Here is a 12,752-nt window from a genome sequence, read left to right on the forward strand (position 1 = left end):
GTCTCGCCACCGCACCCAGAATTTTTACAAAGATCATGGCGGCGTTGATGGCCTTGTTGAGGATGAGAGGTCTCGTTCTTTTTCCGTACCTCGACGACATTCTGATCAAAGCTCTGTCTTTTCACCAGGCTCGCCAAAATCTTACCATCGTCCTCTACACCCTGTCCAATTTTGGGTGGCTCGTCAACAAAAAGAAGTCCTGCCTTGTTCCGACACAACGTCTGGTGTTTCTGGGCCTTTTGTTCGACACTCGTCGATCGAGGGTTTTTCTCCCAGAGGAGAAGATAGTTTCTCTGCAGCGAGATGTACGATCGCTGCAGACCACACGACTTCCATCTCTCCGGACAACCATGAAAGTTCTAGGAAGGATGGTGGCGTTGACAGAAGCGATTCCCTTTGCTCAATTTCACTCCAGACCCATCCAACAGGCTTCTGTCCTGGCATTTATTCAGGCAGGCCTTGATGCGGACCTTGCCCTCAGCTCTTTAAAAGGTCAAGTCTCAGCGCTATCCATTTCGTTCCAGAAGACATTGGCCTCCCGTCCTCAGGTCAAGACCTTCCTTCAGGGAGTGGCTCATGCGGCTCCTCCTGCCGTGCGCCCGTACATCCATTGGATCTTAATCTGTTTCTCGAGGTTCTGCAAGGCCCTCCCTTTGAACCTCTCAGGGAAGTTTCCCTATCTCTCCTTTCATGGAAAGTAGCCTTCCTAGTAGCCGTCACCTCCATCTGGCGCGTGTCGGAATTGGCGGCCATTTCTTGTCGTTCCCCTTTCTTGGTGCTCCACCAGGACAAGGTAGTTCTACGGACTCCGCCTTCTTTCCTTCCTAAGGTGGTGTCCACTTTCCACCTGGATGAGGATATTGTTCTCCCGTCCTCTTGTCCGGGTCCAACTCACCCTCGGGAGCGCTCCTTGAACAAGCTGGACTTGGTCAGGGCAAAGAAGGTCTACCTAGCTAGAACGACTCGTTTGAGGAAGTCAGACTCTCTTTTCATCATTCCAGATGGGGCGCGGAAAGGTCAGCCAGCCTCCAAAGCTACTATTGCTCGCTGGATCAGGTCGGCAATTTTGGAGGCCTACCGGATCAAGCATCGAGTGGCCCCTCAGGGAATTAGAGCTCACTCTACCCGGGCAGTGGATGCCTCCTGGGCGGTGCGCCACAGAGCTTCCGCGCTGCAACTTTGCAAAGCTGCAACCTGGTCATCTGTTCACACGTTTGTGACATTCTAGAAGGTCCACACCTACGCTTCGGCGGAGGCCAGCCTAGGTAGAAGGATCCTGCAGGCAGCGGTGGTGAGTCCACTGGCCTGATTGAAGTTTGTTTCCCACCCCATGGACTGCTTTGGGACGTCCCATGGTCTCTGTGTCCCCCAATAAGGCGAACGAGAAAACAGGATTTTTTAGGTTGCTTACCGTAAAATCTGTTTTTCGGAGCCTTCATTGGGGGACACAGCACCCTCCCATGTTCTTCAACTCCTGTTCTTATGTTGTTGGTTATGTACAGTTGAGTTGTCCTGTTTCAATCTATTCTGTTACTTCTCCTACTGCTTTCTCACTAACTGAGGAAATTCCTGCCGGTTGGTCGGGTGTATACTGCGGAGGAGGAGCTAACCTTTTTTTGTGCATAGTGTCAGCCTCCTAGTGGCAGCAGCATACACCCATGGTCTCTGTGTCCCCCAATGAAGGCTCCGAGAAACAGATTTTACGGTAAGCAACCCAAAAAATCCTGTTTTAGGAAACGCTCTTATCTTACCTTATTGAGAATGAGTGATGTGAAGTGTCCTAAAGTATGTGTGATAAACGCCTTAAAGGGAAAGCAAAAAATCAAAACCCAGAATTTGTAGTTTTTCCGTCGCTGCACCTACCAAAAAGAAAAGTGCAATAAATTATGAAACCACTATATGTATAGTTAAAAATGTTAGCTCGCCACACAAATGACAGGCCCTTACACCGCTCCAGCCACTGGAAATGTTAAGTTTCAGGTGACACAGACCAAATATTTTTTTTTTGTATTCGTCACATTAAAAAAATAATTTTGGCATGGCTGTAATTATACAGATCTTAGTAATAATGTTCATTGTGTGATAAGAATGTCCTGACGACGTGTGAAAAGAAAAGTGTGATAAGGAGTTGTCTTGTGTGTGACTGTGTAGGACCACCGAATGAATCAATGGCTGTTGGTATCAGTCATTCCCCTGCAACACCATGGCAGCGACTGTCTTATATGTGGAGGTTGAAGGATGGAGCTGTACAAAGGAGGTCTCCTTGTCCCAGCAAGATAGGAAAGCGAGCTGCAGAGGACGAGTATGAAACTGCTCGATGGACACCTCCTCCACCGCGGCTACCATCTTGCCCAGCACACTCGTTCTGGTCTGAAATGGACGGGGAGATGGGCATTTGACAGTTCGATTACCGAGAGAGGGAGGAGACCTTTTTGTCTGTATAAAAGTCTCTGGCTCGTATGGTATCAAAAAGCATGCCTAGGAATACTATGCGCTGGACTGGGATCAGAGACTACTTTGCTGTGTTGATAAGCCACACCAAGCGAGAGAGCGTGTTGAGCGTCAAGTGGAGACTCTCACAGCAATCCCAGTAGGATGAGGCATTGATCAAAAGGTCAACCAGGTAGAGGATGACCAGAATTTGCCATGGGCAAAAGAGGCTTATGACTGCCGCCATGCCCTTCATGAAGATCTTGGGGGCAGAAGCAAGTCCTAAGGGGAGCACTGTGACTTGAAAGTGAGAATCCTCGACGGCAAAGCCAAGGAACCTGTGATATTATCAGATTGGAATATGAAGGTAAGTGTCTTGAATGTCCACGGAACAGAGGAACTGTGCCGTTTCCATAGTCAATCGCCGAACTTAAGCACTCTATTCTGAAGTGGCAAAGTCACATTAGCTTGTTCCGGAGCTTGAGGGACAGAACCGTCCTTTTTTGGGGACCACAGATTTGATTAGAAACCAGAAAATCGCTCCTGAGGAGGAACAAGAACTATGACGCCGGATTGAAGTAGGGAGGTGAATGCTTGAAAAAAACATTGGGGCCAGGACTAAAAAAAAAATGGTAGCGGAAAGCCATTCGTCCCTGAATAGAAGGAGACGACCTGGTTTCGGGACGGCTTGTTTTGAGAGAGGTTGCCAGGATGGGGATGGCTTGAAAGAGGATGTGCAGGGGAGCGGTCCCAGCGGTTTTATATCCCAAAAGATAAAAGGAGCGACAATGCAGAGTGGGTTTACTGGCGGGTGGACACTTGGGTTTTTGCTGGGGAAAAGAGGTACACTTCCCTCCAGTTGCATCAGAGATGATCTGATCAGGCTCCGAACAGGCGAAGACCCTGAAAGGGGAGACAGGTGAGGGATTTTTTGTAGTAGCGCCTACATTCCAAGCCTTAATCCAAAGGACTCGACGAATAGCCATAATGTTGCTGGAAGCAATTGCTGAGCACCCTGCAGAGTCAAGAGACTCTGTGAGTAGATATTTACCTGTGTGGGCAATTTGATCAGCGAGATTGGCTAGTTCATCGGGTGGGCGATCCTGTAAGGATGCCTTGATGAAGGAAATTGATCCAAGCAGAAACTGATTTGGATAGCCAGGTGAAGGTGGGACAGAGCGAGGACCCGGAGTCTCAAAGGTGCACTTAGACATTGAATTGCTGACCATCAGAAGCAATCTTGAGAACAGCTATCCGAAAGAGGAAGGATTATGATGGACAGCTGGGAAACCGGAGAGTCCACAACCGGAGACTAGGCCCTAAGTTTGAGCAGGCTGGGTGGGGTTACAGGATATGCATACATCTCCTTCTCTGGAAACGTTTGTTCAGGTGCTCCCACCAGTTATTAGTATTATTATAGCGCCATTTATTCCATGACGCTTTACATGTGACCATTTGGAAAATATCTAGTCAAACTTATGGTTTGAAAACACTGTTTACCCTCTTAAAGGATACTGTCAGTTCCGTAGTAGAGCAGTCCTGTTCCTTGATGTTGAGGGTCTAATTGATGGCAAGAATCAGACTGTTCATATCCCACAGCTTGGACTGTGTGTGCGAGTCAGATCCCTGGGTTGAATGGGGGCTGGGATAGGAAGCACGGGAAATGGAGGCTATTCTAGAGGATGTGGATGGTGAAAGAGATCTAGAGGAAGAGGAATGGGACTGCTTCCTTGATCTCATGCGCAGTCTGCCATGACGGAGTGAACGAGAGGTTGAGCCCGATTCGTCCCGAGGAATGATAGGGGCACTGGCATTTGCTGCTGTATTAGGCAAACATTTGATGACCGAAACAATCGTCTGAGAAAGCCTGGTCAGGTCGACATCCGATTTGGATAGCGACACGTCCCACTGGGGGTAAGGGGTTCACTCTCTTCCTTCCTGGCCAGGGACAGGTGCTCCTGAGCAGCTTTCATCATGAGAGGGCTGCAGTTGGGGCAGAGGGGTGAGTGCTTTCCAGAGGGCAGTTTTTTCTTACAGGAAGAAGAGGTTAAGAATGATGGGTGGGAAGATGGGATTGGGTCTCCCTAGAGCTGTACATTAGACAGGTACTAGTCATCTTCGTCCTAAGGATTCTTCATTACAAAAGCGCAGCCTGGTATCGTGTTGTCATCCAAATTGGTCTACAAAGGATAAACGTCACAGAGATTGGCTGGGAGGTGACGCAACGAAGCGGGGTGGTGCGAGAAGATCCACTTTGCGGTCATGACGTTCTTTCCAAGGCTTGATCCATCTATGATTTGTATCCATGAGATCATCTTCAGCTTGGTCTACGCTCAAGGCACGTCAGGGGGAGGGGAGGCAAGGAGAGCAGGAGAAAAAGGCAAGGACTGTCTGCACCAGTGCCATGAGAAGAAAAGGTCCATTCGTCAAGACAAGATAGAATACAGAATGACTCTTGGCAGAACTGTGCTCTGTTCCAGCTTTGTCCTTTGGGTTGGGAAAACAGAGATGACTATTTCCATCTGTTACTTGATCTGTGGAGACCAGAGAACATTAGAAAAAAAAAAAATTAAAAAAAAAGACTATTTGGCAGAAACCAGCGTGGAGCTGTAAACCCCCGTATGTCCCCTAAACTGAAAAGCTTGGTTACCGGTAGGTGAGTGTAGCCTGCTGCAGAGGAAATGTTTTTTTTTCTCGAGTTGTAATTTTAGTGACAGAAGTGTACACCCATCACTTCCTTTAGGAAACACCCAAGAAATCGCAACTATTTTTTTTTTTTTTTTCTTGTTATGGGGTTAACCAAAATTTTATCCCTTAATTGTATCAACCAACATGATAAAGGTAAAAATCATTTATATCGGCTGGTGATCACCATAACTTCAAAACCCCAAAACAATGGTCTACCCCCATCCCCCAATAACAAATAAACAAATAACACAAGTTCATTTAGTTCTAAAAAATGCTTCTTAATAAGAATATATCCGATCCTGCTAAAAACAAGCCACCGTATGAATGTACCGGAGTTTAGATGTTTTCTTTTGATGTGTGGCTGTTATTTGAGGTTTCATATTGAATACTGATATTATTAGTGTTTCCACGGGCCACGCGGTATTCTCACCATCTCTATGGATACATGGTGGATGTTATTTTTTGAATATTAGCCTGTCTCTTTTTTTTGTATATAATCCCCTACAGTAAGGATGTATATGATTCCTTCCCTCTGCAGGTTGCAAAGAAAGAACTGGTTTATTTGCAGCAGGCATATGAAAACGAGCTGAAAAAATGGCAGCAGGAAAGGAAAGAAAATCAGGAGAAGCTGAAGGTGCTGAAGAATAACATAAAAACAGTGACCGACTCTAATGAGAAGTGAGTGTTTCAGTGCAGAGGCTCCGTAGTAACATCTGGTGGTCTGCATTGGGATGTTACAGGTGGTCTGTGTTAGCAGTGGTGATGTTGGAGGGACTTTTTTTTCTCGGGCACCTCATAGAGGAAAATCCGTTTGGTCATTCTATGCTATGACTTGTTGTGCAAGTTTTATATTTTGCTAAATTTTTATATATATATTTTTTTTTCTAGATTCTGTGCTTTTCTTCATTTTGTTTTCTTTCTAATCTAAGAAATGAAATGAAGTACATCTCAAACGCACGCCTGAATACAAGTTGTTATAAAATACACACCAAAAAAACACCACAGACGCACCCAGTGAAAAATAAAATAAAATGGTCCACTCTTCCCAAAAATTAAATTCAGCCGAGGGGGGATGATACGCCTTCCTTCTTTCCGATAGTGAGGAAACGGATGCCACATTCCTTTTTTTTTTATTTTTTTTTCACCAGTGAGTGCTGATATTTTATATAACACTCCAATTTTCTGCTAGGCTATGACCCGGACACCCTTTGAGGCCATGCTCAAGTTTTTAGTATTATGTAGCTGATGCACAATGTCCACCCCGAGATCGCCCTATCTTTGACAACTATTCAAAGGTAAAGGGAGACTGTCACCTCGTTTTGTCGCTATAAGATGCGGCCACCGCCTTTCGGGGCTTATCTACAGCATTCTAGAATGCTGCAGATAAGCCCCCGATCTAACCTGAAAGAGAAGAAAAGCAAGTTTTATTATACTCACCTGGGGGCGGTCCGGTCTAATGGGCGTCGCAAGTCTGGGTCCGGCACCTGCTATCTCCATGCAGTGTCGTCATCCTCTGCACCACAAGTCGTCCAGGCCCCGTTCCCCGCGCTGCACATACATGTGATATGTACCTCAAAGGATTTTCCCTCTCTGTCCCAGGGCACTTGCTTCTACAGGAGAATTTTGCCAGTTGTCGTGGTTATTTTTCATTCATGTTCACTTATACCTCCATGCCTTCAGCCTGAGGAAGGTCTGAGTTATAGACCGAAACGTCACAAGATATTGGGATTACGTTATGTTTTAATAAATTTTCTGCATACACCAGTTTTTGTGTGCCGGAATTTTTACACTACATGTGGGGTATTGTCACATTCAGGTGAAAATGGATCCTAAAATTTGTAACACAATTTCTCCTGTTATCTTTGTGAAAATGAAAAATTTTTAGCCCAAAGAACATTTTTAGTAAGAAAAAAAAAATGTTTTCATTTTTTTATGATTCCCCTTTGCGTTAACGGTATCAGGTGTGTCACAGGAGTTCACAAACTTCCTGAAAATTGTTTTGCCTACGTATTGAGTGGTGCAGGTTTTAAAATGGGGTGTTAGTGAGTTTTTTTTTTTTTGAAGTGTATGCCCCTCAAGAGTCACATAAAAGAAGTGGTCCCCTGCAAAAGAAAATTGCAAATTTTGCTGACAAAATAAAAATTGTCTCTTAGCTTTTAACTCTTCTAAAGTCCTAGCAAATAAAAGACAATTCAAAAAACCATGATGAAGTAGACACATGGTAAATGTTTAACTCGTTTGTGCGGTACAGCTGGTTTAAGGGCATAAAAGTGAAAAGTTTGAAAATGTGCACATTTTTTTCACAAAATTTTGATAACTGCAAATCATATTACCCTAAATTTACCATTCACATAAAGTGCAATGTGTCACGAAAATATTCTCAGAATCCAGCGTTACCACCACATTTCCATCAGATTAGCAAAATGAGAAGGTAAAAACTGGGTTTTAACTGCTGATGGTCTCTGTTGGTGTCACAGGACCTTCGTGCCTCCCGACGACTGTATGACCAGGTTCTGTTATATTTGGCAACTTGGCACCATTTTTTTTTTTTTTTTTTTGCTGGCGAAGTTACACTTACGATGCAGACCTCTAGCCACGGGGTAAAACGGTGACTTATTTCTTTTTGCATATTGTGTTAAAGAGGATAAAGAATTCCTCACCAGGTATTTCAGCCGTGAGCGGAGATCAACTATTTAGTTTTAGTTGGTATTTAATATTTGTCGCAGAATTTACGTTTTTTCGTTTTTATTCCATAATTCTTACAGATATGCCAGAGGTATAGAAGAAAAGAAGAAACAGTATGAACTCTACATAGAGGAGTTTGCAAATATTCAGTAAGTGTTGGCGGCTGCTGTACACCAAATGCTGCCCCCTAGAGGAAAGAAGGTGGTTTCTGAATTAAAGGGTTGGTCCAAAGATAATTTATCTTCTATATCCCCGATCTCCGCTCCTTCATTCTTTGTCTATGGGGTTGGCGGAAACAGCCGAGCGCTGTACTCTGGCTTTTCCCGTCAGTCTTATAGACAATGAATGGAGCGGAGATTGAGCTTGCATATTCCAAACAATACCCTGTTTTTGGGATCCCAGGGGGGTCTGGCCTCTTACATCGGTGAGTTATCCCTCTACACTAAGGGGGAGTTAGGAGAGAGTGGTCAGCCAAGGTGTATCCACACCAGATGCCATGATCTCCTATGAAGTTCGAGGTTTAGTTACTGTATAATAAAAGCAGTGATGTTGGGGAGCACGAGGTGGTTTTCCGTATGGACCATTATGGTGATTGTTTGTTTTTTTATATTACCTCATTGGAACGCTCTACACACAAAAAAGATGGCAACGGCCGTGATTAATCCAATTTTGTATTTTCTTTTTCGTCTTTTTACAGTTGCACTAAATTTGAAAATGAAAAGGCAAGGCTGGAGAAACATATTGCTAAGCGAGAGCTGGACAAAGTGGACACTGCGCAGAGAGCTGCGGTGGCCGAGGTAAGGGTGATTGTGTACAGAGCCCACGCCGTTATTCTCCGGACCAGGGGATGTCCCAGAGGTCGGACCCCTAGTCACTATGACATGAGGAAACGTCCTAGCCACTTTGTAATGGGAGTACCAATTTTATCCACAGTTTCTATGTATCACATATAAGTCAAAAAGTATATGAAAGGGAACCGGTTTGGTCCATTATGGCGCCCTAAGGTAGTGATAGAGACTCTGATTTAAGGTTGCGCTGCATGACTTGTCATTTTTCTCCTTAGCCTCATTGGGGGGACACAGATACTGTGGGTGTATGCTTCTGCCGCTAGGAGGCTGACACGAAGTGAAAAAAAGAGGTTAGCTCCTCTGTCGTATACACCCTCGCCCCTATTGCGGGCGGAACTCAGTTTTTTGCTTAGTGTCCATGGAGGCACACACGTCTGGTTTTGCTCCAGACTTTCTTTTTTTCTCCCATGAAGATGAGACAGGGGAGACGGACCCTATTGAAAGGGTCCGATCTCACCACACCATCAACGGGCGAGCACGCGTTGAGTATGGTCTCCGCGTATCCTTTCCCGCACCGTGGGACATATCTGTGTCTTTTTCCCCAGACTTCTATTTTTTCTTTTTTATTTTATGAAGATAAGACAGGGGCAACGCATCCTGTTGAAAGGATCCAATTTCCCCAAACCATCAACGGGCGAGCACGTCCGAGTGTCCCTCCACGTATCCTCTCCCGCGACGTGGGACATAATGCCGGACTTAGCCCTGTCCACCCCTAGGTATTGAAACCATGGGCTTGCACAGAGGCACAAGACTAGTCTGTGCGGCCCCCACTGCTCCACCAACGCTAGATGGCGGTGCTGCATGGCGGGTCCCTCTCCTCGCCCCTGCAGGGGGGACGGAGCTAGGGTGCCTGCACCGTCCAGAAAATTACCCCATCCCCTCTACCTGGTGCGCTGGATCTGTAGCGGAGGTTATCGCAGGTATGGAGGACTGGGGAGGGCCCTGCGGCAGCGTTCCAGGAGCTCCATTAAGAAGGCTCCAGGTGGAAGGTGGTGCTCACCTGGTCCAGCATTTCCTTTCCTCCCTCCTACCCCCCCCCCCAGGCTGGGGCCACCAGTGTGGATGTCGGTCCATGGAGCGGCTCAGAAGGGCCGGTGGGATCACCATGATTGCGGGGCCGCCAGCGGGCAGGGGTAGAAATTTAGCCTGTGGCTTCAGCCGTGACTAGGTTGCGGGTGGAAGTCCCGCCCCCGGCGTGATGTCATTTCCGGCGCTGCCCCCCGTGGCTAGGGCGGACGCGAACAAATTGAGCCCCCGGTCTCATTGCAGGGTAGGCCGCGACCGGGAGAGGACGTCTCGGTCTACTCAGGGGAGAAAGGAGCGCGGAGGCAGCGGCAGGAGCACGTGGGGCACAGGATCAGGGTAAGTGTGACCCCCCCCGACCCTGGAGCCGCGCTACGTGCGATAAAAGGGGGTTGGTTTCCTCCTCCTCCCTTCCCTCAACCCTCTTATAGAAAACAGAGGGGTTTATTGAGCCTGGCAATATTACCGGAAAAGAGAAATCGCACACGTTCCTTTATGCCGCATGCATTTCCTGTGGGGCCAGTTTTCCACGAGCGCAGAGTAAAAAATTATGTGAAACCTGTGACTCCGAACGTGCCCAGGAGCCCTCCCCTGTGACCGAACCCACAATGCTGGTGTGGGCAGACCGCAGAGGACAAGGCTCGGGATTCCCGCTGTGCAGCGCCCGGAACCCAACGCCTAACAGAACCTCAGTGTCCGTCCTCCACTGCGACCGCGGCCAATGTGCCAAACCCCCCAGAGTGGCCTATCACTGACTCAGTTCATGCAATTGAGTCCCTTCAGGCCTCAGGTGGGGGCAGGGACAGTGGCTCGCCGGCCTTATAGGGGACCTCACAAGAGCCTCCGGCCTGCTGGGGCTGCTCTCACTCCAGGCAGACCCGAGGGAAACGAATCCACACGGTGTCGCCCAGTCCATCCGGTGCCTTGGCATCCATAAGTTCGGCTTCTCGCTCCCCGTCACCGGTGATTGATAGCGAGCAGACCTCAGATTGCAACTCAGACGAGCCCCTTGACCTGGATACTTCAGCGTCACTCGAAACAAGGTATCCGTTTGCTTCGAACCTCCGTAAAAAATTGGATGGAATCCCCGATGGTGGATCCTCCGGTTTCGCGCCCAGCCACTAAGACCCTACTATCCGCCCCTAGTGTTTCCTTAATTAAGGATCCCACGGATCGCCTTATAGAGAGCTTAGCTCGCTCAGTATATGAGGCGTCCGGGTCAGCGCTCGCTCCCTCATTCACAGCAACTTGGGTAGCCAAGGCTATGATATCATGGTCAGAAACATTAAACAAGGTCGCGCAGGAGCAGGATCTACCTGCAGAGATTTCAGAGGTCGCAGGTCAGATGGCGATGGCCGGAGACTGTGTAATCAATGCGTCTTTGGATGCGGACAATTGCTCGGCACTTGCTGCCCCTAATGCAATTTCTATCCGAAGAGCCCTATGGTGAAGGACATGGCGAGCCGATTTTACTTCTAAGAAGTCCTTAGCTTCCCTGCCTTATCTGTGCGGCCACCTATTTGGGGAGAAGTTGGATCAACTTATCTCCGACTCCACAGGAGGAAAGAGCGGGTTTCTCCCTCAACAAAAGGTCACAACGCTTTTTCGTCACCCGTTTTCAGGCACGTTTCGGGCCTTTCGCAAGCCCGGGTGGACTACAGCGGCCAATTCCGCCGTCTCAGGCCGCCTCAACCACGATAGGGAGCGGCAGGTCTCATATAGAGCCAACCCATTGGGGGAGAATGTATACTCAGCAGCCCAGATCGAGGGGATCCAGATCCCAAAGATCGTCAGCCAAATGACTCGAGGCCTTTACCAGATGACACCGGCAAGGTGAGCGGCCGCCTCCTCTGGTTTCACCACGTCTTGGTCAATGTCGCTCACGACGCATGGGGAAAGGAATTGGTGGCCTCAGGTTACAAGATAGGATTTGTCAGATATCCTCCAAGACTGTTTTTTCTTTCCCGGCTTCCCAGGGATACCCAGCATATCGGCCATGGAGCAGTGAGAATACTTGGCCTCAATTGGCAACCAGGACGTTTATCTGCATATTCCCATTTTTCCTCCTCATCAGAGGTTTCTACACTTCACCATGGGCGATCAACATTTCGTAGCGCTACCCTTCGGGCTAGCCACGGTTCCCAGAGTGTTCACAAAGGTTATGGCAGTTGTTATGGCCACGCTGCATCCTTGAGGCATAGTCGTCTTGCTTTATCTGGACGACCTCTTGGTCAAGGGCCCGTCAATACGGGCATGCGAGGAAAAGCTCAACATCACACTAGATTCTCTTGCCCGCTTAGGATGGTTGGCAATGCAAAGAAGTCATCCCTTGTGCCAGCTCAGAGGATCTCCTTCCTAGGAATGATCTTCGACACTTGCCGAGGGTTGGTAATTCTCCCTCAGGAAAAGACGCTAGCTCTCCTGCAGGGAGTCCGGACACTTCGCCAACCAGTCCCTCATACCATCCGATCCGGGATGAGGATTCTAGGGAAAATGGTGGCAGCAATGGAAGCGATACCTGTCGCCCAGTTCCACCTTCGCCCCCTGCAGCACGCCCTCTTGTCAGCCTGGGACAAGAATCCTTTCATGCTCGATCGGCGGTGCTGACTGTCTTCTCAAGTCAGGCAATCGCTCGGATGGTGGATAGCAAGTTCCTCTCTGGCCCAGGGGAAACCTTTCCCCCCCAGATCATTGGCTGGTAATGACAACTAACGCCAGTCTCCTTGATGGGGGAGCGGTGAGATACGAGCTACTCGGCTGGCTCTGCGGAAGTCTCATCACTTTCTACCAGGCCGCCCCGTCTGGATTCAATCGGACAACTCCACGGCGGTGGCTTACATAAATTATCAAGGGGGCACCCGCAGCAGAGCAACCATGCGCGAGGTGGGGTTCGTTCTTCAGTGGGCCGAAGCAAACCACTCGGTGATTTCGGCTGTCCACATTCCGGGGCATGGAAAATTGGGCGGCAGACTTTCTCAGCCGGCAGGGTCTTGCTTCCGGAGAGTGGTCTCTACATCCCGAAGTTTTTCAGCAGATATGTCAACTGTGGGGAGCTCTGGATGTGGACCTGATGGCTTC

At 48.2% G+C, this 12,752-nt stretch overlaps 1 protein-coding gene across 3 annotated transcripts in view; it reads left to right on the forward strand.

Moving 5' to 3' along the window:
- TTC3 (tetratricopeptide repeat domain 3) overlaps positions 1-12,752 on the forward strand; it is a 235,425-nt gene that overhangs the window by 215,196 nt on the left and 7,477 nt on the right. For all 3 annotated transcript variants that reach the window (XM_073584665.1, XM_073584666.1, XM_073584667.1), the window contains 3 exons: positions 5,657-5,796; positions 7,884-7,952; positions 8,501-8,600. In XM_073584665.1, the coding sequence (XP_073440766.1) occupies positions 5,657-5,796; positions 7,884-7,952; positions 8,501-8,600 (309 nt within the window). The remainder of the gene's footprint in view (positions 1-5,656; positions 5,797-7,883; positions 7,953-8,500; positions 8,601-12,752) is intronic.

This window comes from Dendrobates tinctorius, unplaced genomic scaffold, assembly GCF_039654945.1.
Source record: "Dendrobates tinctorius isolate UK_male_01 unplaced genomic scaffold, ASM3965494v1 ptg000084l, whole genome shotgun sequence".
Classification (NCBI taxonomy): domain Eukaryota; kingdom Metazoa; phylum Chordata; class Amphibia; order Anura; family Dendrobatidae; genus Dendrobates; species Dendrobates tinctorius.